This window comes from Paramisgurnus dabryanus, chromosome 20, assembly GCF_030506205.2.
Source record: "Paramisgurnus dabryanus chromosome 20, PD_genome_1.1, whole genome shotgun sequence".
In the NCBI taxonomy this organism is placed as follows: domain Eukaryota; kingdom Metazoa; phylum Chordata; class Actinopteri; order Cypriniformes; family Cobitidae; genus Paramisgurnus; species Paramisgurnus dabryanus.
This window is the reverse complement of record NC_133356.1, coordinates 13,913,662-13,938,170: the sequence shown is the minus strand read 5'-3', so window position 1 is coordinate 13,938,170 and position 24,509 is coordinate 13,913,662. Positions and strand designations below refer to the sequence as shown.

Genomic DNA, 24,509 nt, shown 5'->3' with positions numbered 1-24,509 from the left:
TTATTTTTTTTGGCCATTTTGCCTTTATTTTTAACAGTGAATAAGGAGAGGACAGGAAAGTACAAGAAGGAGAGAGGGGTATGGGATCGGCAAATGACCACGAGCCGGGAATCGAACTCCGGTCGTTGAAAGTGCGAAAACACCACATGTCGGAGCGCTGCCCAATACACCATCGGCTCCGACGACAATTCTTATTTTTTATAAAAAATACTGTTTTATACATTATTTATGTGTGCACTTCATTATAAAAAAAAGCATGTGCGTTCAAAATCTTTAATTAAAAACATTAACCTCCAACTCTTCTCGAAACAACTTTTCTTCCGGTCAAGAGTTATGGCACAAGGGCGGAGCTCCTGGGTTTTGTGTTTCACTTGGATAAACAGTACGTCACAATAGGAAAATAATGAAAATTGCAAATTCTGTTTCCTTTGTGACTTTAAACCTACCAAAAAATAGTTTTTACTGAAATGTTATATGCTTGTTGGCATGTTTTTTTTTAAATAAATGCCACTTCTTTTATTATTTATCTTATATAATGACATTCATATATTTGTAAATCAGGGCTGCTGTGGATCATTTCTATTGGCACTAATAGTAGCAGATATGTATCTGACCATGTAACAGGGTGTTTAAGCATTAAAGCAGGTCTGAAAGGAAATGCCCACCCTTCCAGGAATGCCCAAAAACCACACAGATACACCCCAAACAAGGTCGTCACCCAGACTCAACTAACAACTGCACCGGCCAATTTATTAAACACAAGAGTGAGATGGACGGGGAGAGACTCTGGGGCTAAAATGCAGGCTGACCTCTGTGTGTGTTTTTGCAGCAGGATACTCACAGTCAGGTCATTAATAGCCAGGGCAGACACGCCAGAGGAATGTTCTGGTAACTGTGTGATGTAGCTGAGGTCCTCCAGGTCCCACAGGATGCAGGTCTGGTCCAGAGAGCCGCTAATAATCACGCTGTGAGCTTCTGATGCTGCTAGACATGTCACTGTATCTGTGTGTCCATACAAGGTCTGGAAGGAAAAAGAAAAATCCGTTCTGTTAATTGCGCACTGCAACAGGGCACAACTTTAGGCAATTTAAGCATGATTTTGGTTTGGGTAGTAAATAAGAATTAAAAATGCCATTTTTATTGAATGGCAATTAAAATGTCCTATTATTGATGAATTTAACAAGTTTTTTTACGTACTGACCTGTTTGAGTTTCATGTGTTTGAGTTTGTCTTTGCTGATGGAGATGTCCCACACACACACAACGGTGCTGGTCCCGGCCGTGATGATGGTGTTGCTGTTAGGGCAGGAAGCACACACAGCTTCCCCCCAGTCTGACAGACTCTCACACACTCCAAAGCTCTGAAACGGGTATGAAAGAATTTATTGAACCTGTTAAGTCATCAGCATTCAAATTTATAGTATGCCAATGTACCGAAGATGAGAATCAAATGAGTGAATAAACTTTATGGGGCTTATCCTAGTCCCAGACTAAAATGCATGTTTGAGCTTAATTTAAAAACATCTTGCATTGACATATCTTAACATTTATCAATGTAATTGTTTTGTCTCAAGATGCACACCAGCATAATTTTATAAGCTATGTTTGCAAGAACTACTTAAAGGGACATTCCACTTTTTTTGAAAATATGCTTATTTTTCTGCTCCCCTAGAGTTGAATCCATTCAGCTGATGTCTGGGTCTGGCGGTACCACTTTTAGCATAGCTTAGCATAATCCGTTGAATCTGATTAGACCATTAGCATCGCGCTCAAAAATAATCAAAGAGTTTGGATATTTTTCCTATTTAAAACTTGACCCTTCTGTAGTTACATTGTGTACTAAGACCGACAGAAAATTAAAAGTTGTGATTTTCTAGGCAGATATGGCTAGGAACTATACTCTCATTCTGGCGTAATAATCAAGGACTTTTCTTCTGTAACATGGCTGCAGGAGGCGCAATGATATTACGCAGCAGCCAAAAACAGTCCCCTTAGTAACTTTCAATGGCAGGGGACTATTTTCAGGCAGTGCGTAATATCACTAAGCCTACTGCAGCCATGTTACAGCAGCAGAGTCCTTGATTATTACACCAGAATGAGAGTATAGTTCCTAGCTATATCTGCCTAGAAAATCGCAACTTTAAATTTTCTGTCTTAGTACACGATGTAACTACAGAAGAGTCAAGCTTTAAATAGGAAAAATATTCAAACTCTTTGGTTATTTTTAAGCACAATGCTAATGGTCTAATCAGATTCAATGGATTATGCTAAGCTATGCTAAAAGTAGTACCACCAGACCCAGAGATCAGCTGAATTGATTCAAAACGATAAAAATCTAATGTTAAACTCTAGGGGAGCTGGAAAATGAGCATATTTTCAAAAAAAGGGGAGTGTTCCTTTAAATGTCCTAATATAACTAAGACCTAGTCCTGGCTTAACCTAAACCCTGTCTGGGAAACTGCCCCTATGGGTATACGAATAAATCTAAAGCAAACCTTTTCGGCCGTGTAGTTCCCAAAGGTGCAGGTCTGGTCATACGAACCCCAGCAGAAGTATGTGGTCCACTGTGGAGGTATGAGAAGTTTGTTCTTTTCGACAGCCAACACGTCCTTCTCTCTACATACAATCTGACCCACCGGCCCCAGTGAGAGCTCTTCAAAGAGAAACCGATGACAGTTAGCTTCATTGACATACTGGGACTTCATCATATGAAATTTCAAGCAAGGACAATGTTACTGTATGTTGCAGTGTGACATGCAACAGTATATTGCACTTTGTCTAAATTTTTTATTAAATATATAAAAATATATTTGTTAAATATTTATCATATCTTTTATTATCACATAAAATCACCATACATGAAGTTAATCCATTTTAAATTGGCACATATAAATGACCTATATAAAGTACTGTACAGTATGACACAGTCAGTCTCTCTTACTCTCTGACAGTAACAGAAATCTAAATGAAGCCTCTGAGACGATTGCAAATATCTCTCAAGATGACCTTTATATCTTTCCTTGGATTTACCGGATCAGAATGATAAAGCAACACATGATGTGAGAACGAGATATTGAGTGAGAGACAATCGAGTGGGAGAGATGAAAAGAGATTCATCTAATTTTCCAGAGAGAGAGATCCTTTTGGGATATTCGGATTATTAAATAAGCCTCAGAGGCCGTGTCATCAAGAGTGGCCTAACAAATAGCGGGAGCCGAATGGAGTCGAGCTATGACTGAGAAAATGAGCCTGTGAAAAGTCTAGCAAGCATCTTCTGCCTTGCGGCTCCTATTGCTCCCCGCAGACACGTCCACATCTTGTAAAAAATAATTGAGGAATGGAATAAAATAACAAGGTGACTACGAATGATTAAATGGGGGGGTCTACCACAGATTCTGTTATGGACCTTTGTATGTCCAGTATGTATGTATTCTTGTACCTTTAATGGGCTGGGTGGAAGGCTTGAGCTTGTCCAGTTTATAAAAAAATGGGATGATTTGGCTGGATACCGAAGCCTCTTTTCCTGCAGAGGTTTTGGGAGATGTGCGGCTTGGGTGTGGTTTTGTAAAGAGCTGGAACACAAAACTCTCATGTTTTTAACCTCTTTTACAGCTTTACTTAGATATGTTTATCAGTCAAGAAAACACAGATGGGATACTAATTTAAATAAAGAGCAAATGAACATGTTTTCTTTAAACTCAATACACATACCTGCTTCGGCATTTGGCCGAAGTTGTTGATGTAGCCAAGAATGGTACTTTTCATCACAGGATCCTTCATGCTTGCTGTGTTGTATTTGTCCGTGTAAAAATAAGGGTGAAAAGTGTTAAGAGACTCCACGGCGGGCGGACCCTGCTGTCTGTAGCCGAAGATCAGATCAATCCAAAGATGCAGGCGTGTACTCACATAATCGCTCTCAAGAGCCTGCGGAGAGCGCAAACGCGATCAGTCAGCAGATATGCATGGGGGCTACTACAGTATCAGTGATGCCATAACTTTTATTTCTGCAAATGTGTGGGCAGAAATGCTCGAAGAGATTGCAAAATAATACATTTTCAAAAGATATGAAGGAAATATTCTGATTACAGCTCAAACAATCGGATCTAAAAACAATTATGTTTTAAAAGTTGGTAGTCCAATTTTATGTTGCTAAGTTACTTTGTCCCAATTTTTTTTTCAAAGTATTTTAGAAAAGGCCTAAAATGTCCAAACATTAACCATAAAGCGAAAACAGCACTTAAAATTACAACAATAATCACACCGGCTCTAACTCACGGGCTCTAAATTGTGGAAGATCCCCATATTACCCTTCATTTGCATATGAAGGAAAGCGAGCAGACAGAATAACTCATTTTATGCCATCTGGAAATGATACAAATATTGCTCTGTAGATTGGGAACTGATAAAGCCTGGTCCTTATATGCCTGCAGGCGTAACATAGCGAGAAACAAATGCATTCATTCCAATAACCAGCAGGCTTCTGTAATGGAGTTATAGGAGAGTGCAAATATTGTACTTGTGCTGAATTGGCCCTGTTATCTCCTAATTACAATGGCGTTAAACACAGCAATGGGGCTTTCTTGATGAACTCAACAAGTGCTTATTATCTCAAGAAACACGAGAAATGAAGCAGCTCTAAACATTATTTAACTTCAGCTGGATCTCAATGCTGCACAGACACTGATATTATTTTAATGAAACTTGGTGCGTTCTGTGATGGCACTGACCCTTATTGTCCATCTCGTGTATAATCTGAGAGTAATTCAAGTGGACGATTGTATGCAGAACAGTATAGCATACTGTCACTGCGATGAACAAAAGCTCATTTTGATATTGATATACTCTGAATGTGCCAGAGAGGGACTGACCTCTCTGTGCATCCTGATAAACTCCTGCGGGTCTCCTTTGGCCCATGGTGGCAAAACCACGTCGCCCAAGGCCGTCCCGTCCTGCATGCAACCTGTGTCAACACACATTTTACATGCTTATAAAACTAGATTAATAATTATAGCTTATATACACTCACCTAAAGGATTATTAAGAACACCATACTAATACTGTGTTTGACCCGCTTTCGCCCTCAGAACTGCCTTAATTCTTCGTGGCATTGATTCAACAAGGTGCTGAAAGCATATGTTGGCCCATATTGATAGGATAGCATCTTGCAGTTGATGGAAATTTGTTGGATGCACATCCAGGGCACGAAGCTCCCATTCTACCACATCCCAAAGATGCTCTATTGGGCTGAGATCTGGTGACTGTGGGGGCCATTGTAATACAGAGAACTCATTGCAATGTTCAAGAAACCAATTTGCAATGATTTGAGCTTTGTGACATGGTGCATTATCCTGCTGGAAGTAGCCATCAGAGGATGGGTACATGGTGGTCAGAAACAATGCTCAGGTAGGCCGTGGCATTTAAACGATGCCCAATTGGCACTAAGGGGCCTAAAGTGTGCCAAGAAAACATCCCCCACATCATAACACCATTGCATTATTGAGAAATTGAACAGGTGTTCCTAATAATCCTTTAGGTGAGTGTACTTGTAAAATAACAAAAAATGATGTTCTTTTGGCACTGTACAGATAGATGACTTACCAAAGTCAAGGTTGTTGGAGTTGACAAGGAAGTCTGGCAGGTAGAAAAACTCAGGAATGAGCTCTCTCACATCACTCATATTGTCCTTAGATGCAGATTCCCAATCCTTCTGAATGCAGTAGAACGTCCGCTCAGGAACGTCAAACGATCCACCCTGCAATATAAGTTTGAAATAGTCAAAAAATGTCCTTGAAAAGTCTAGCAAGGTTGCATTCCTGAGCATTATTTCAAAGCAAAATAATGATGGTATAGCTATTTTGAGTGCAAGACAGCAATAGAAGAAATCTATCTACAGTATTACATTAAAAGATTGAGAAGACAAGTCATAATACAGATAAGATCTCTATGTATACTAAGAAACAACTGCTTAGATTTGAGACATTTTCAAGCAATTGATTCAGGCTTTTTATTTTTCAAGGGAATTTATGTGTCTTGATGAAAATCTCTGGAGAAGTTATGCAATTTGTAGTAAAATAATATGCCCTCATTGAATGAAAGTAATATACTGTTAGTGGCACAAATCTAATTACGAATATTACTGTACGGAGAAACGCTGCTCAAGTGAAGCAAATATCATTGCAAAGTGTTATCCAAATGTCTGTATTACATTATACCAGCTATCAAATATGCATGGCGTTTTATTTTAATCAATTGGTTCCTCGTGCAAAAATGAGATTTTCTTTAAAAACCAAATGTGGTTTTGCATGCAAGTGAAGCAAAAGAATTTATTTGCATACATATTAAAATCGTACCCTAATTCGGTTTGTAAAGCAAACAACGGCACACACAAACCCAAACAAGGCCAAAAACTCTGAAGCTTATTTTATCAAGTGAGCTTTTTGGATAAATTAATTTTATAGGAGACGTTCTGTCACAGTATGTTTTGAGCTTCATTCTATAAAGAAGAGACAAACGAACATTTTTGTTTCATGTAAACAGCAGTATGTGATGTATCTGTATCTCAGACAAGTGAGATGTTTACCTGCAGGCAGAGAAAGGTTTGTGAGAATGGCTCCATCCTCACCAGGTACGAGGCCACTATGATAGCTGAGGAATAGTGTGTGCAGTAATGACATTGTGCAGACAGATCACCTGGAATCATAACATTCACAAAGCAAATGAAACCACACCACATTTATCTTAGCCATAGTTTATCTCACATGCATACATCCAGCAGGATTAAATGCTATGTAAATGAACAATGTTTGACATCATTTGTATATGTTCAGTACAGTCCAGAAACAATAATGTATAGTGAGCATCAGAGTGATGTTTTACCTTCATTACTTTCTACCTCGAGGTATCTCTGAATGAATTTCTCTCTTCTTTTCTCTGTTTGGGCTCCCATTGGTTTAGACAGGTCACGAAATGTTGCAGGAGATAACAGATCCAGAGTCTAATGAACATTGAAAACATTTGACAATTAAATAATACAAAATTCCAGCAGATGCTTTATTAAAAAGTCTGCATGGAAGTGATTTTGTCACCTCTGATTCATAATCAGCAATGATCCAAGGAAAAACAGGATACTGCATTAAATCGTTGTATGTTCGTCCAGCAAGAGTGTTCAGATGCATGAGGTATTCAAAGTTACTGATTTCCCCCCTCTATGGAAAATACAATTATAACATAACAAATATAAATATTAAGACAATAATATATTACAATATTTTAAAAATATATGTGAAATCCAGGCTAAAGTCTCAATTTAATTATGAGATAAGGAGCATTAAAGTTTGATTTCAATTATATTCACTTTAAATTTCAATCTTTGAAATGAACTTACTCAGTCAATATAAAAAAAAAATCAAGGTTATATATTTTATTTTATGTACAATACAAAACAGTAAATCACAAAAATAACTTTAGCTGGTTTACAAAGTATATTAAAGGAAAACACAGACGTTTTTCAATATTTTACTATGTTCTTACCTCAACTTAGATGAATTAATACACACCTATCTATTTTTCAATGCGTGCACTTAAAGGGGCATTTCACCCGTAGAAACATTGATCTTTATTGAAAGTTTGTCATATCTGTAGTCGAAATGTAACATACATTTAGAATTTGGTGCCTATCTGACCGAGAAAAGGGATGTTTGTAGTCTTACCCCCTCAACAAATATATTGGACTTCCTTCTTTCAATGATGCAAAATGATGATTTTTACATCATTGAAAGAAGGAAGTGCAACACTGAAATCTGTATTTCTCCTGTCTCAGCGGCAACTGAGGAAATTATGCACGATCATTCAAAAACATGACTGGGGTTCTAACTATACAAAGCTTAATGCAAATGGGTAAAGTGTCCCTTTAATCTCTGTACAGCGTGTCGTGAATGTGTTAGCATTTAGCCTAGCCCATTCTTTACTTAGGATCCAAACAAGAATGAATTTAGAAGCCACCAAACACTTCCATGTTTTCCTTATTTAAAGACTGTTACATGAGTAGTTACACGAGGAAGTATGGTGGCACAAAATAAAACATGGCAATTTTTAGGCGGAAAAAATTAGAACTATATTGTATGGCGGAAGAGCACTTAGTTTGCAAAAATTGACACATTTTATTTTGTGCCAGCATACTTACTCGTGTAATTACTCATGTAACAGTCTTTAAACAGGAAAAACATGGAAGTGATTGGTGGCTTCTAAATTCATTCCTGTTTGGATCCTAAGGAATGAATGGGGCTAGGCTAAATGCGAACACATTCACGATGCGTTGTACAAAGATTAAGTGCACGCATTGAATAAAAATAGGTATGTTTTAAATTAGTCTAAGTTGAGGTAAGAACATAGTAAAATATTGAAAAACTGTGGTGTTTTCCTTTAAAAATATTTTGGCTTAATGCAAAGTATTATATTTGTCTGATTTAATTCAGCTATAATCAGGGACAAGCTTGTTATAATCAGTATAGACTTGCAATAAGTGAACACTTTGGTACTGTATATTATCAAATCAGTGAAAAAGTAGAAAGTTAATAATAGTTAAATTTAGTGAAGGCACACGCATTACCTGCCATTTAATGAGGACAGTCTTCTCAACTGAGGATGTTCTTCTGTATGAACACAACGAAACAAAAAATTGAAGAAAAATATACTTTACTACATGACATGTACTGCTGTCTAAACTGTTGACTTTTGAACAATCACAAAATACCTTGAATAGGTATAAATAGTACCTAATCTGCCTGTCTTCAAACATGAGGGCTATAGGAAAGACACACATCTGAAATAGTGAAAGTGACGTAATGACAAGTGTATGGTAACCCATACTTGAAATGGGGGACAGATGCCATGAGACTCTCGGGTTGCAACCCTGACTTTCTAACCATTAGGCCACGAATGCCCACTACTGTATATAAATAAAGGTAGGCTTTTCTTCAATCAGATAATTTAATCTCAAAGGAGTAAATGGTGCCATCTATTGGTTTTAAAATACCTATAAAGCTGGATTCTACAGTAACTTATTAACATGTAAGATTATTTGCCCCTTCACACAGATTATAAATGTGGCTCTTACTGTGTCCACAACACACAGTAAGATGACATTCATAAGAATAATCAGGATAACAAAATAAAACAAGTAAACTGCAAAATAAAACTATTTTACAAAATAAAACTAGTAAAAATCTAAAACTGTACTGTATATTCAATATGCTGTATATATTTAAAAGTAAAATTGTTGCAACGGTGGAGTGAAATTGTTAACATCCTGTCTGATGTACAGTACTTTAAAGAACTTTGTTGAACTGTAATGTGAGAGGCGGAAACACAAATACTGCAACATTTCTTTCTCCTCTTTCTTTTGTACAGACTCCAGTCACAGGACAATAAAACACTTGGCACCCTGCGTAAGCAGTTGCTTAGTTACAGTTAAACAGGACAAAGCCTCTTCGGAATACAGATCCACCCCGATTCTCAAGCAGTTCTCTTGCATGGACCTCGTTTAAAAAATGTGAGTAAGAAAAAAACTTTTTACGTATTCTTTTGCTGGAAATGGGAATGCAATAAATCTTTGGTAACAAAAGACGGTTGGAGTTAACTGACAAGCTCTTGCCTTATCCTTTTACCTTCAGCCATTTTGAAGTTGTGCCGCTTGTTTAAGTAAAGGAATAAATCTGGTCCATAACAGATTAACAATCTAGTGTTTAAAGACACCAACAATGTGGCTATTGATTTAGTAGCGCTTTTTAAGTAATCATTGTTATATCATTGACACTGGGTTGAAAAGAGAAGAAACTGTTTCATTTGACATTGGTAGAATTGAGAATGCTTTAAAAACAAGAGTCTTGAACCTTTTCTCAGACCCAGAGAAAAGAGCTAGAAGTAAACTTTACATCCCTATAATTTACTTAGCCATTAACCTAGAAAATGTTTATTTCTGACCCAACAATGCGTTAAAAAACCCAGCATACAGTAGGTTAAAGGGGACATATCATGAAAATCTGAGTACTATACAGTAATTGGCTCCCCAGTGCTTCTATCAACCTAGAAAATGTGAAAAAGATTAACCCAGTAACTTAGTTTTGGTAAACCATTCTCTGCAAGCATGTGAAAAATAGGTATTTGAAATTTGCCTCCCCTTGTGATGTCAAAAGGAGATAATACCACCCCTTAATCTGCACTATCCAACCACAGCACTGCCATTTAGTGCAGAGATCAGCTTATTTGCATTTTAAAGGACACACACAAAAACTGCATCTCTACAAAGTGGCAATTTTAACATGTTATAATAAATTATTTGTGGGATATTTTGAGTTAAAACTTCACATACATACTCTGGGGACACCAAAGATTTATTTAACATCTTTAAAAAAGTCTTGTGAAATGTCCCCTTTAAATAACAACCCATTCATCCATTTTTGACCCAACGCTAGTATATATATATATATATATATATATATATACACACACACATATATACACATATATACATACACTATTTTTCTTATTTTTTATAGAAAATCCTGTGTTATATAAATCTATCCACAGCCCACTTTTAAAAACAACTTCTCTTAAGAGACTTTAAAACCACTGACTGAAAGATTTGCAAACACAGACACATCAATAATAAACAATTTCTTCTGTTACAAATAAATTCTGGTATTAAATCGTGTAGCTCCGGCATCTATTATATTTCATATGTCACGAAAATAGCAACAACCCCCAATTTTCTCTGGGTTTGGAGGGCTTCAGAATCAGTGAATCACAAACAACATGAAGATGGATCATCACGATGGTCAGCTCTGTGTAATTGCACCTCTCGGATGCAACGGATTCAAAAACAAAAGGTCTAATAGAAACAGGACGAGCCGTATTAGCCCATCTACCAATGTGATTAATGAGTCGCCAAAGGGCTTACAATGCAGCCACTCCTCCATTTTAATGGGGAGATATGAGCAGAGCGAGTTTAAATCTCTTTCCAGTGTCATTTATCAAAGTACTGATTTGACTTTCTCTACACAGACTGCTAGCGCCACCTTGGATCAATCAGCTGGAACGCAAACAGCTTTCATTTGCCTTGCCACAATATGTGCTCAGTGTCTCCTGTACCCACTGTTATCTGGTATTAGCCTTAATTAGAGAATAGCATTATCCTAAAAGATCCCTTTAGGGTGAGCTGGGTGAGTGAGTCAGGGTGTGAGCATTAGACCCCTCTCTCCACACCTCCACGGACCCTCTGGCTATACACGATACCTCCATCCCTATTCAAACAACTGAACTGTCTCGTCATTAAGTTAAACACGTTTACAGCTACAAGGTCCTGAGATAATAATTACACGATTCGGGTAAAGACTTAATCAAATTGATGCTTCAGAAACGCTTAACCATTATTCTGTGTCTGTACAGCTTCATGGCTAAGGGGAAGAGAGCAAGTGGAGACAAAGGCACCAAGATAACTTTAAAAATGGCCAAAAATGCCCTGAGAGTAACTCCAGAGGGCAAACTACGACTTGATCTCAGCAACATCGGCATTACCGTGTTTCCCAAGTGTCTGCTAAAACTAAGGAACTTACAGGAACTTGATCTGAGCCGGAACAAATTAAAAACAATCCCAGAATTCATCAGCCAGTTTACAGCTTTGCATTGGTTAGACCTTCACAGCAACCATATTGAGCAGCTACCTGAAAGCATTGGACGCCTGGGATCTCTGGTCCACCTGAACCTCTGTAACAACAAACTAGACTCGACCGGCCTTTCACCTGAAATAGGAAGTCTGAAGCACCTCCAGGTTTTGAACTTGGGTATGAACCGTCTGACCACCCTCCCTCCCACCTTGGTTGCTCTAACAAACCTGACGGAGCTGAGCCTTTTTGACAACTTGCTCACAGAGGTACCCGAATGCCTCCACGTGCTGCCCAACCTGAGGAAGCTCAACACAAATCGCAACCCTGTGGCTTACACACTGGTAGACGGCAATGCCCCCGACTGCGTAAAGACGGCGGGAAATCTGTATTTGGTCAGAGAAGAAGATTTCTGCCAGCCTTGCCTAGAGAAGTGTAAGGAGGAAAGGCAAAGATTCAGAAAGAACAATCTGTTCGATCACAGATCACAAAGGAAGAGTCATTTTTCAGGGCTGATCACGCCAAACTCAGTAGCTCGAGGTAATCAAGATATGTGGCGGCAAAAGACTCTTTTCTCACCTCAGACATCTAATAAAGGACACGCCAGACCTGCTGAAGATACCAATAAATGGTCTTTTACGTACAACTGTTAATATTTGAATGTCCACCTGTATTTTAATGAATAAAACTATGGCTTAGACAATGTGAGATGTACCTTTTGTGCAGAATATTTAAGTAAGGAATAATGTATAGGCAGCCGGTTGTTACTGCAGAAATAAGCCCTGACAGTGTGATCAGGACCCGACACGAATCGGAGGCTTATTTCTGCCTGCACATTATCTCATGTTTTACATGGCTATTTACCTCATAAGTAAGGTGAGGAACATTAAATATTGATAAGACAACACATTCAATGTCAAGAACACACTATTTCATTTAAACATTTGTAAATATAATGTCATATATGTTATTAAAAGACATTTATGTATATATTGTTTGTGTAATATTTAAAGGACATTCCACTTTTTAAAAAAAAAGCTAATTTTCCAGCTCCCCTAGAGTTAAACATTTGATTTTTACCGTTTTGGAATCCATTCAGCTGATCGGTAACATTTTTAGCATAGCTTAGCATAATTCATTGAATCTGATTAGACCATTAGCATCGCGCTAAAAATAACCAAATAGTTTCTATATTTTTCCCATTTAAAACTTCACTCTTCTGTAGTTACATCGTGTACTAAGAACGACGGAAAATTAAAAGTTGCGATATTCTAGGCAGATATGTCTAGGAACTATATTCTCATTCTGGCATAATAATTAAGGACTTTGCAGCTGTAATGGCTGCAGGAGGCGCAATGATATTACGCAGCAGCCGAAAATAGTCCCTTTTGTAACTTTTAATATTAGAAAAGTGGAATGTCCCTTTAAGCTGTTCCTGTCAAAATGATTTGCAGCGTCTGGGTTACCCTGTGTTATCTGGGAATAACAAACCAGCAAATGGCCAATCAGAATCAAGCATTCCAACAAGCCGTGCAATAATAACGGATATCAAATTTTGGTTTTAAAGCTAATGTGGGTAAGATTATATCAAGTGTAAACCCAAAAACACACAAGGCAACTCTGATATGAAGAATGTGTTGCAGTTAAATTGAGATGGAATTGAAATAGTGAGTAAAGGAAGAACGGCAATTTGAACCGAAACAAAATCAAATAACGAAAAGGAAGAGTGCTTACTGCACCCTTGCAGACAATTAACAACAATAAAATCATGAGGTGCACCAGGTGCTTATGACTTGGAGGAAAAGTTACAGAGGTTGTTTTAATTGATAGAAAGTGCTGAAGATGCAGTAGTTGTATTTTCCGTGTAATGGCTATATATTGCTCAGGGGATTGAGAGTCTTCCTGTCAATATATAACCACATACAGCTGAGAATGGCTTTTCTGGAAACTTTAAAACCACAGAACTCGGTCCGTTTCAATATAAAAGTATCAGAGACTGAAGCGGCAGCTGTCTGTGAGCACTGGTACGGTAGATGATGGTAATTTGTTCTCGACTGCTTTGACACTCACCTCACATTAAATACAGTCTCTGGTCCTTTTCCCTTTAATGAGGAGACCACAGAGCACAGCCTGGAAAGACGGACAAAGAGAGAAGAGAAATCAAGAGAAATCAATTTGGTCTGAATTACACTTGCACCTGCACACAGCTCAGGTACTCTCTCGGTTTACCTTTTATAGGCATTGACGTGGTCATTGTTGAAGAATACGAGAAACACTGAAGATCCGTTCTTCAAGAATATCTCCAGAGCGTTGTCCTAAAGTATTGTTAAATGAAACCAAAAATACAATTAGATAAACAAAACAAAAATTATATATAAATGCACAGCATACTGTATAAAGACTGTTGTACATCACAGGTATCAGCACAAAATAAATATCATAAAAGCAACAGGATTTAATTTGGTCTTATTATGAGGCTTATTGGAATGCTTGATTCTGATTGGCTAGTCGCAACATTTGCAGGTTTATAATTCCCAGATAACAACCGGTCAGAACTAATAACACATGGTAACCCGGATGCTGCAAATAATATTGACAAGTAGGGGTGCGCGGGGCAAAAACTAATGCGGGGTTAGTTGTAACACGGACTGTTTACATTGTTGCACAAGGTTGAGCGTTTTGTTTTTCCGGTATTTTTTTCATGCTGCCAAAAGACGATCTCCCGCAAATTATTGGAAATGTATAAAGTTTTTTCCAGAGAGTTATTGATGAACGAGTGTTTTGGTGGCATGTAAGTAAATGTTTTCATCATATGTTTTTTTTATCGGTTTCTAAGTTGGGTGTGTAAGATACCAAATCCAATGCTATGTCATATTAATCAGTGTCTTGTTGACTAAAACATAGCATTGTTTTGAAATATGTCTGCAGCTCTTAGCCACTTTTTTGGTGGGCTTGAAAATATTTTGACCCAGCGGTTTAATTGAAACGCTGTGTTACAACTAACCCCTCAGCACTTACGATACTGCTAAAGTTAGCGTTATTCTTGCCCTTGTTTTAAATAGGCTACACATAAATGATTGCTCGCTGCCAACAAAATAAATGTGCCTGTCTTATCAAAAATTGTGTATCAAATTTATTTTTGCTCATATCTTTAATATTGATTGAATAAGATCACGTCAAAGACTGAAATCATAAATAAATAAATGGCTAAAATCAGACTTTGATGCTCATTATCTCAGAATTTGATTTTGAAACTTAAGTATGGTTATTACAGACTGGGTCACATATAAATAAATGTTTTGTCATAAATTTGCCTTTTTCTCACATATTTAGACATTTGTATCCATTTATAATTGAACTATTGTTAGAAAAGGGCTGGATGAATGAATACAGTGTGGATACCTGTCTATTATAGACAGATATATAAACAACATCCACTTCAAGTATATAGACAAAATAGTATTGAAATACTTGCCTGCAAACTTAATTTTTAGCAAGTGTTACAACTAACCCCCTGCCTGTTACAATGAACCCCACCTATGGGGTAAGTTGTAACGTTTGCACTTCTGTCACGTTTGGTGTAATTGTCCAAGAATGGTAAATACTAGAAACAAACTTAAAATGTTCATTTGAAGCAGAGATGTGTGTGTTGCTTGTGTAAAAATATAATTAATCAGACATATTTTTGAATGGTTAAGCCAAAACTAAAAAGCGTAAGGTTGTGCCCCGCTCTCCCCTGCAGGTAAATCTTACACAAAAGTTAAATTTAAATATGCTTTTAATAAAATATATGACTTAATATGGTTTAATAACTTGTAAGTATAGTGTATTCATGACATTTGAAAGTCTTGTCTTATCTTAAATCGAACATAAACAGGTTTTCCTCACGAAAGGTCTGCATTCGTTAGAAATATTCCAAATCAATATTTAATGTTTCTTACCTTACTTAAATAGTCATAAACTAAGCGGGATAATGTACAGCCAGCCAGTTATTATTACGAATAAGCCCCTTCAGTGTGATACAAGACCCTCCGATTCGTGTCGGGTCCTGATCACACTGTCGGGGCTCATTTCTGCACTAACAACCGGCTGGCTATATATTATCCCTTACATAAAAAATTATATTCAAGCAGTTTTACTATGTCAAGTTACTGTGAGCTCTACGATTCTCACCTCAAGCAGATAGCGCATGAAATTTGCCTCTTTGATGTCATCATATGACCAGCATTTGCAGCTCGGACTCAATGAGTTTTTTTCTTTATTCATCATGCTACAGATATACGTGTCTCTCACACTACAAAAAAACAAGATATTCTCAAATTGTATGTTTATATTTTGTAAATGCAAAGAATTTAAACATTTATGACATTAATATACTGATTATACAGTGTCATTTGTAAAAAAAAACAAAAAAAAAAAACATATGCACTAAATTAGACAAAAATGCAACATTTTTTTTTACGCAGTATGTACTGTATACAACTATACTGTATATATAAGATTTTGAGTGATTATTAAAGACAAAAAATGTATTTTACTTGGTTTGATGATGGATTCTACAGCACACATCTCCTGTGGAGGTCAACGTGAAGCCCTCACATATGTAAAGGTCATCTTTACCAAACAACAGCACGCCATCGGACACCACATGACCACTGACGATCACCACACAGTGCTTTGCTTTGACCTGAGAAACAGAAACAAATCCGTCAAGTGGGTTACAGTATTGTCCACGACTTTGCACTGAACGGTTTAAAATAAATGTGTAATTTGCTTTACATGCAGCCAAATTAAATGAATGAGCAAACACGACACTAAGCCAAGTTTTCAACAGTTGTACGGAGTGTCACTGCAGCCTGCCTCCCGAATTGTGCCCTGGGGCCAACATGTCAAAGAAACGCTACCCTGGTCTTGATTGATCACTGTTACCACTTCATTATCTAAACAACATGGTGGAGAGACAAAAATTAAAGGAAGAAAAAGGAAAGACGCTGAATGGATGGTGTGATGGTGAGACGGAGCCAAATCCTCCGCGGGCGGAGTCCGCGCGAAACCTCTCGATTATGCGTGGCTAATCGTATTGTCTCCCTTCATTTCACAGCAAGCAGCTGCACCTGGCCTCAGCCCTGAGTCACGGTGGCTTTGGGCTCCGGGGATGCGCGTCCACGAAACATATGGGGTCCCGCCGCACTGCCAGCCGCTCCACAATTAATACAAATCAAATCAGCGCCTCCTCTCCGTGCAAGCGTCCTCTCACCAGCACGGAGAGAAGGCCCCACTGTTTATTACCAGAATTAATCAATGACACAGCCACAATAGCAACACGCTAATTGATTAAGGCCTTGTTTAAATATATGGTCCACCTGGTGGGGATTTGGTTTCAGGCAGAACTTTAAACAGAATCAGCCCTGACCCGAGTCACTCCTTATTCTGTCTGGTCTTGGAGATTTACACCAGGTACATATTTACTGCTAGAGAAGGTTCTCATGAGTTTAAGGTGGAAGTTCACATCATAAACATGGGTATCTACTCTATCTTCTGCTCCACCATTTTAATTTAAGGATTTGGCTGTGTTTGAAACTGAAAACTGTTTAGAGATTTGTAGGTACAATCATAAAAAGTTTAACATTTAACAAATCTATGGTTTTAAGCCACTTCAAACATTACAATTTTTAATCTTTAATTTATAGTCAAACTGACTATGGAACAACATAGGATTTTTACACTCTTAAACGGTTGTAGTAAAACAACACATTTTGTGTCTAGTTAAAGGGAAAGTTCACTTAAAAATGAAAATTCTGTCATCATTTACTCATCCTCATGTTGTTCTTAACCTGTATGCATTTCACACAAAAGATGATATTTTGAGAAATGATGATAAACACACAGCAGATGACCATTGACTTTAGGAATAAAAAAATATGATGGAATTTAATGGGTACCGTCAATTGTGTGCTTACAGTCATTTATTACAATACTTAACACACTATATTTTTTTCTTACTATGGAAGTCAATAGTCACTATCTGCTGTGTGTTTACCATCATTTCTCAAAATATCTTCTTTTGTGTTAATCAAAAAAAATTCATACAGGTTTATAATAACATGAGGATGAGTAAATGATGACATAATTTTTATTTTAATGTGAACTATCACTTTAAAGACAACACATTTAATGGTAAACAGCGTAACACAAAACAATGTGTAAAAAATTAACACATCTTTTCTAAGAATCCATGTTGCAAAACTGACCAGTCAAAGGAACCTTGGCAGACAATCAATAAGTTACATATTATGACATTGGTAATCATATTTATTTATTTTATCATTTAATTTTTTTTTTAATTTTTGTTATAGCCTTTTTATAAAGAAAAACAAAGGAAATATGCACTCTGTTAGTCTATTAAAAGATTTAGTCAATTCAAATATTATTCAAGAGTATAGATTTAACAGTGTGCAGAATTCCCTTGTTTATCTGTATATGTTGATATATTTTTTATCCTGCACCTGTTGAAGACAATTTGGATGTGCATAATTTCCTTATCCTTACTTATTTTAACTTCTTTTACTCCCTTATTTTTTTTTATGTATTGCCAGCTTCTATGGCTATGTTCAGGGCAAGAGTCCGGTTTAATTATCAAGAATAAAATTACGTATTTTTATTTTCTAAAACCTGTCAAATAAAAATTGATAATGCCAAGGACCCCCGAATATGATAAATATTCTGTGAAGGACCCCTACCTGAAATACATATCAATTTATATATTTTTATGTACAACAAATACAATTGGCTATACTTCGAGTAATGCTGGATGTATAAATCTAAAGAGGAACATTTTAAATTCAAATTTATTTGACTGCAGAACATTGCTTCATCGCAGCTTTACAACGAATACTGCCTTAAAAATTCCAGTGAGTGAGACAAAGAGGACTGTACTGTTATAACACATTTGAAAGACACAAAGCAAGTGTAAATGAGAATGAAATGTATGTAGCAAGAAGAGATAAATGAGAGATAAACTCCTACATTTTAACTAAAGTTTATAAAAAAATCTCTTACATTTTCTGGGGACCCTCTAACAGTGGTTCTCAATCCAGGGCCCCCAGGGGGGCCGCAAGATGGTCGAAAATATGACATTTTATAAAATACCTTAACTTATCATGAATTCTGTGTAATTAAACCTAAAAAAAATAAGAATACTAACCAACAGCACTATTTTGTATAATTTAATGTTTTGTTTAATTAAAATGTTAAGTTTTAGAAAGTTTTTTGTCATACATTTTCTTTGGGGGGGGGGGCGCGAAGGAATGCACCGTACACAAGAGGGGCCGCACGCTGAAAAAGTTTGAGAACCACTGCTCTAGAACCTCTTGGAGGTCCCCTAGAACCTCCTGATAACCCCTATCTTACAGGTATCCAACATCATGTATACATGACTTAACCTTAGGGATTATAAAGAGGGAATATATGTTTTTCCCAGCATTAGGATATATTTTGTTTATTTTATTATTTAAGTAATGGCTGCCACTTTCATTAATTGAAATACTGAGCAGAAATGGGAGCATGTGTGTCAACCGCTAGGGAACGTCTCCTCGCAACAGTAATAATATTGCATCTACATACAGTACAGTAATACTACATCTGTGAAAAGTCCTGAGCAATAATAAAAAGCTAAGCCACCAAAGATATGGTGCCTGTAAATTACAGCCATCATGTTGTCTCTGGAAATAAGAATGCAGACGTAGGCCGTGGTAAGCGTGTGCAGTTCTATATTAATAAGTACGAAGAGGGCAATTCAGCTGACACACAGCACAGCAGGACACACCACCTACTGAATGAATACAAGACAGCAGACATCACCCCCTACTGTTCCTTATTAATACTTCTGTCAGACACTGAAAACCCTGTTAATATGACGAGCCCTGTCAGGCTAAACACATGTTATCTGCAATAAAGCCTGAAAATGGAACATGATGTGTATTGTATAAGTACTGTGGTGTATAGATGTATATAGTGGTCACTTGCACCTCTTCGCCGGGCACCAGCTCCTGCAGTATAAGCTGTGTGTCTGTGCACTGATCGGAGAAATCCTCACTTTGAAGAGAGGCGTCATTCAGCACTGGGAAGAAAGTCAAACGCTCACAGTCTAACCCCGGCTCCTCTTCAACCTCCCGGCCCGTCTCACACAGAATCCTGGGCTCTAAGATAAAACAAAGACATTAAAAATCAAATGGAATGACACAGCTGCACAATACAAAACTATGATAAAAACAATTGTTTGTACACAGTGTGGCCATTTGCACTAAAGTAATCTACAATAACCAGACAAATTTATGAACAAATGCAATTTGGTTGTCGGAGAAGTAGCCTGGGAGGTAGAGCATGTGTGTTGGTATTTTTTGTAGGTAACCCAAATTACAATCTGGCTTATTACAATGTGTAATGGTTTAAAGGCCTCCTGCCAACAGAGATGCCACAGATACCTGAATCAGCCTCAGTTGTTTCCACAATTGCTTTTTTTTCTTCTGTGATATTCTTCTGAATGAGGCTTGAAGTGAATGATGGCATCTAAAAAAATAACCCAAAATTAATTTATCTTACCTTCCTAAAAGCCCAAAATATTTACCGGATAGACTTTTATATGCTCAACGACAGATTACCTTTTTGGAACGGCGTAGTTCTTTACGGCGAATTCGGGAACGTGTGCGATTGCGTCCCTCTGCTGTATTCTGTACCCAGCCTCGTTTGAGAAAGACACCGGGCCCGGGGCCAAACAGGCCCCTTTCCCTGAGCAGATCTTCCTCAATTCTTAGCCACTGACCGGCTATACTATCATTCTCACTGTGAATCATCTACACAAAAAAACAGCACAATGAAAACTGTATTTGATGGATTACTGGGGAACAGCCATTATACAGAAAGTATTAAATAAATAATAATAATAACAGACCTGAGTGTGGCTTTTTAACATGCCATCAAATATGGTTTCACAAGTTTGCCAATGCGTCTCCATGTCGATGACGAACCCCTTTGATGGAAACAAAACACACACCACCCAGACACATAAAGGTGCGTTACAATCGGACAGTTATATGTATGTAAACTATCATCTGTAGCTATTAGGTTTGCACACAGTTACAATAAGATTTTGCAAATTGCATTCATGCGGGAAAAACAAGCTAGTGGCTATTTAACCATACAATAAAGCTGTCTCCAATAGTCCTCTGCGTGCTCTAATTAACTTAAAGTATAATATAAGCGCAGTGTGAGGTGACTGCTGGCCCTGCGCCATGCTCTGTGTCCTGCTGATTTATTGTACTGATAGGCATTAGCGCTTCAGGAAGCCTGTGTACTTCACCACCGACCTGCTCATATCTAGATTTACTTAAAGGCTCATTAAAGCAATCATCGCTGTGGTGTCCTCTCTAACCCAGCCAAACAGCCACACACACACTGCAGTTCAGAGACTAGAGGTGAACCGGAAGACTACTGAATCCAACACTGTTACGGATTAAATCATAACCCAAGACTGGGAGAAAGTTAGTTCACATGGAAATGTTTTCTAAAAATCTTAGCATTCTCTGACTGTGCACATTTTACCTAATGAAATGTGGACTTTAACTTACAATGTAAATATCTTAAATACTGGCTTGAGGGGGTTAAAACATTATTAGTGTTTTCGTTAAAGGAAAACACCACGGTTTTTCAATATTTTACTATGTTTTTACCTCAATTTAGACAAATTAATACATCCCTATCTTTCATCAATGTGTACACTTAATCTTTGTACAGCGTGTTATGAATGTGCTAGCATTTAGCCTAGCCCCATTCATTCCTTAGGATCCAAACAGGGATGAATTTAGAAGCCACCAAACACATCCATGTTTTCCCTATTTAAAGACTGTTACATGAGTAGTTACACTAGCAAGTATGGTTGCACAAAATAAAACATGGTGATTTTTTATGGGGATAACAAATGAGAACTATATTGTATGGCGGAAGAGCATTTAGTTTGCAGCACTTCGACCTCAGCGCGCATTAAGATTATCACTCCTGACAACTTCCTCTCGATCAAACGTCTGTCAATATTACTGCGCCCGAGGACGAAGTGCTGCAAACTAAGTGCCACGTTTTGTTTTGTGCCACCATACTTACTCGTGTAATACTCATGTAACAGTCTTTAAAAGAGGAAAACATGGAAGTGTTTGGTGGCTTCTAAATTCATCCCAGTTTGGATCCTAAGGAATGAATGGGGCTAGGCTAAATGCTAACACATTCACAACGCGCTGTACAAAGATTAAGTGTACGCATTAAATAAAGATAGGGATGTATTAATTAATCTAAGTTGAGGTAAGAACATAGTAAAATATGATAAAATGTGGTGTTTTCCTTTAACACTTTACAATAATGTTGTATTTGTTACCATTAATGAATTAGCTAACATAAACTAACAAAGAACAATACATAGCATTTATTAATAGGGATGCAGGGATACAACATTTCTGTGCAGATTCGATAAGGCTAATGACATCTACTGATTTCAATACTGATAGTTTTGTCATTAAATGCTAGAAGTGCAGAGCATACGAGCTTTTCTGCCCCTTTTGATTGCCAGAATATAATCTGCTGTGAACCTCGGCTGTTTTAAAAAAATCGGTCAATGTCTATTAGTGGGAAAAATGCTTTTATCTGCCGATACAAAGTATAGGTCGATATACTGGTGAATCCCATTTATTAATCTTCATATTCATTTTAGTATTTACTACTAAAAAATTTTTTATTAAAATGTTTAACTGTTAACATCAGTTAATGCACAATAAACTAACATAAACAATTGTAATGGCATTAACTTTCACTAACAAAGATTAATAAATGCTGATAAACAACACTGTTCATTGTTACTGTAGCTTGTGTTAGCTAATGCATTTATTAATGTTAACAAATACAACCTTATTGTAAAGTATTACCACTAAGACTTTTTGATTAGTGTCACTATACAAACTAAATCCTCTCCAAACAGAAAAGTGCAGAAGGATTTTAATTACATTTTAATAATTTTATTGGAAATACTATGAAATAGCTTTTTAATTTCTCTGTGCTAAATCTGCTTTCGTCACCAACAAATGTAATGCTGACTGCAGTATGCCACAGCCAAGTTAAAAAAATTCACAAAAAAGTACAATTTGGGGGGTAAAAACGACTCAAGTGATAAAAACTAAGTTATAAAACTAAAAAACTGTGCATGTGTGTGCCAAATGGGTGGCAGGATTAAGAAGCGCTACAAAGAAGTTCAAATGAGTAATTATGGCCCTGTCTTGACAGATAAACACTGAATCATCGCCTAATCGCATTCCTTTATTTAGAGAATCATAAGTAATATATAGCATTAATTATGCTATTTACCAGCAAACAGCAAACTTATTGGCCCCGTACAAGCGCAACATTAAACAGCATCCCCTCTGCAATTAACATCACACTGATTTCCATTTTAATTACTTTCCGCAGAAAAGGACTACCTTTGATGATAACATAACATAATGTCAGCTTCATTCTAGGCTGTTGGCGAATGTGTAATAAACTTAACTTGATCATTAGCTATGTTAATTATCTTTCTATTATGAAGATATAATTAGTCCGTAGCATATATATGAAATGAATCCAGAGGAAAGTTTTCCCTGCGCTGTGCTACATGGTTAAGAAATGAAGACCTGGTTATAAAACTCATATAGACTTGCATGTTCGTACCTTATGATATATACAGTACAAACATTATTCGGACATTTAGGAAGACTTTCCAGAAACTAACACCAAATTCAAAGCTGCATGTTTGTTTTCACATAGGACAATTTATCAAGACATCTGATAGGCTGTCAAAAACTGCTCTGACATGGAGTAACACAAAATGAATGTTTTCATCAGATCAGGGCTGCTTATAAGTACCGCCCCGTTTCTGGAGCGGTGACGGCGATGGCAGCAGTTGCAAAGAAACAGTAATTTCATGCCCTCGTGCCTGAGTAATATCTCTGTGCATCCTTTTCCAGATGGCGACGTCTTCTGCGGCGGGAACTAATGATGTGGGCCGCGTTTCGGGGGGAAAACAACAATAACAGCGTCTTTAACCTTCAACAGCAAACGCGATGTTCTAGTGAGTGTTCCCATGGAAAAAATTAACAAATATCAATTACATTGCCCACTGAGGTGTACTCAGCTGTAATAATCCAAATTGATTTAGAGAAAGGATTGAGACGGTGCCACCGGGTAGGTGGTGGCGGCTTCCGGTTGTGATGACATTGGGATGGTGCGAGGGCACCTGTGAAGGAATTTGCTAAACGATGCTCTCTTCTCATGGCCACTGCATCACTGATAGAGAGCAGTTTGGCTGGAGGACTGGGGTACAACAGCGAGGTAGATTTGGCCATGCATATCATAACAGTAAAACATGCTCAAAATCTTAAGTTGGGGTCCCTACCTCAACACTGCCGGCCGGATCCTTCTCGAACCTCCTCTGAACGGATTGCAATGCACTGCTAAGAAGTCCTGCCCTCTTCTGGTGACCATTATTTACCTTTTTACTCTGGGAGTCTAAACAGAAAACACAAAATAAAATTAAAACATTCCAAAGGTCTGATACCACTTGTGAAAATGCTTCTATTTCAAAAATGTTTTTCACTACAAATTATACAAGCAGAATAGGAATAGCAACATTAATGTGTGTGTGTGTGTGTGTGTGCGCGCGCGTGTGTGTGTGTGTGTGTGTGTGTGTGTGTGTGTGTGTGTGTGTGTGTGTGTGTGTGTGTGTGTGTGTGTGTGTGTGTGTGTGTGTGTGTGTGTGTGTGTGTGTGTGTGTGTG

The 24,509-nt window shown here is 37.4% G+C and overlaps 2 protein-coding genes across 2 annotated transcripts in view; one reads left to right on the top strand and one right to left on the bottom strand.

The window, feature by feature from the left end:
• Positions 1-24,509, bottom strand: part of wdfy4 (WDFY family member 4) — a 58,484-nt gene that overhangs the window by 4,912 nt on the left and 29,063 nt on the right. Inside the window, exons 40-59 of the mRNA XM_065296545.2 lie at positions 24,129-24,241; positions 20,610-20,687; positions 20,320-20,511; positions 20,143-20,227; positions 19,687-19,859; positions 16,198-16,346; positions 15,833-15,953; positions 13,889-13,974; positions 13,730-13,789; positions 8,608-8,650; positions 7,085-7,204; positions 6,876-6,993; positions 6,580-6,689; positions 5,598-5,751; positions 4,868-4,959; positions 3,711-3,923; positions 3,439-3,571; positions 2,495-2,652; positions 1,202-1,360; positions 842-1,021 (exon numbers count right to left, since the gene is read on the bottom strand). Of these exons, the coding sequence (XP_065152617.1) occupies positions 842-1,021; positions 1,202-1,360; positions 2,495-2,652; positions 3,439-3,571; positions 3,711-3,923; positions 4,868-4,959; positions 5,598-5,751; positions 6,580-6,689; positions 6,876-6,993; positions 7,085-7,204; positions 8,608-8,650; positions 13,730-13,789; positions 13,889-13,974; positions 15,833-15,953; positions 16,198-16,346; positions 19,687-19,859; positions 20,143-20,227; positions 20,320-20,511; positions 20,610-20,687; positions 24,129-24,241 (2,537 nt within the window). The remainder of the gene's footprint in view (positions 1-841; positions 1,022-1,201; positions 1,361-2,494; positions 2,653-3,438; positions 3,572-3,710; positions 3,924-4,867; positions 4,960-5,597; positions 5,752-6,579; positions 6,690-6,875; positions 6,994-7,084; positions 7,205-8,607; positions 8,651-13,729; positions 13,790-13,888; positions 13,975-15,832; positions 15,954-16,197; positions 16,347-19,686; positions 19,860-20,142; positions 20,228-20,319; positions 20,512-20,609; positions 20,688-24,128; positions 24,242-24,509) is intronic.
• lrrc18a (leucine rich repeat containing 18a) lies at positions 9,413-12,679 on the top strand. Its single transcript, XM_065296546.2, has 2 exons — positions 9,413-9,549; positions 11,445-12,679. Exon 2 carries the CDS (start codon positions 11,449-11,451, stop codon positions 12,310-12,312), a length of 864 nt encoding a protein of 287 aa, XP_065152618.1. The 5' UTR covers positions 9,413-9,549; positions 11,445-11,448; the 3' UTR covers positions 12,313-12,679.

Excerpts from the sequence above, each read along its gene's own strand:
- lrrc18a (XM_065296546.2), top strand. The coding sequence starts at position 11,449 with ATGGCTAAGGGGAAGAGAGCAAGTGGAGACAAAGGCACCAAGATAACT.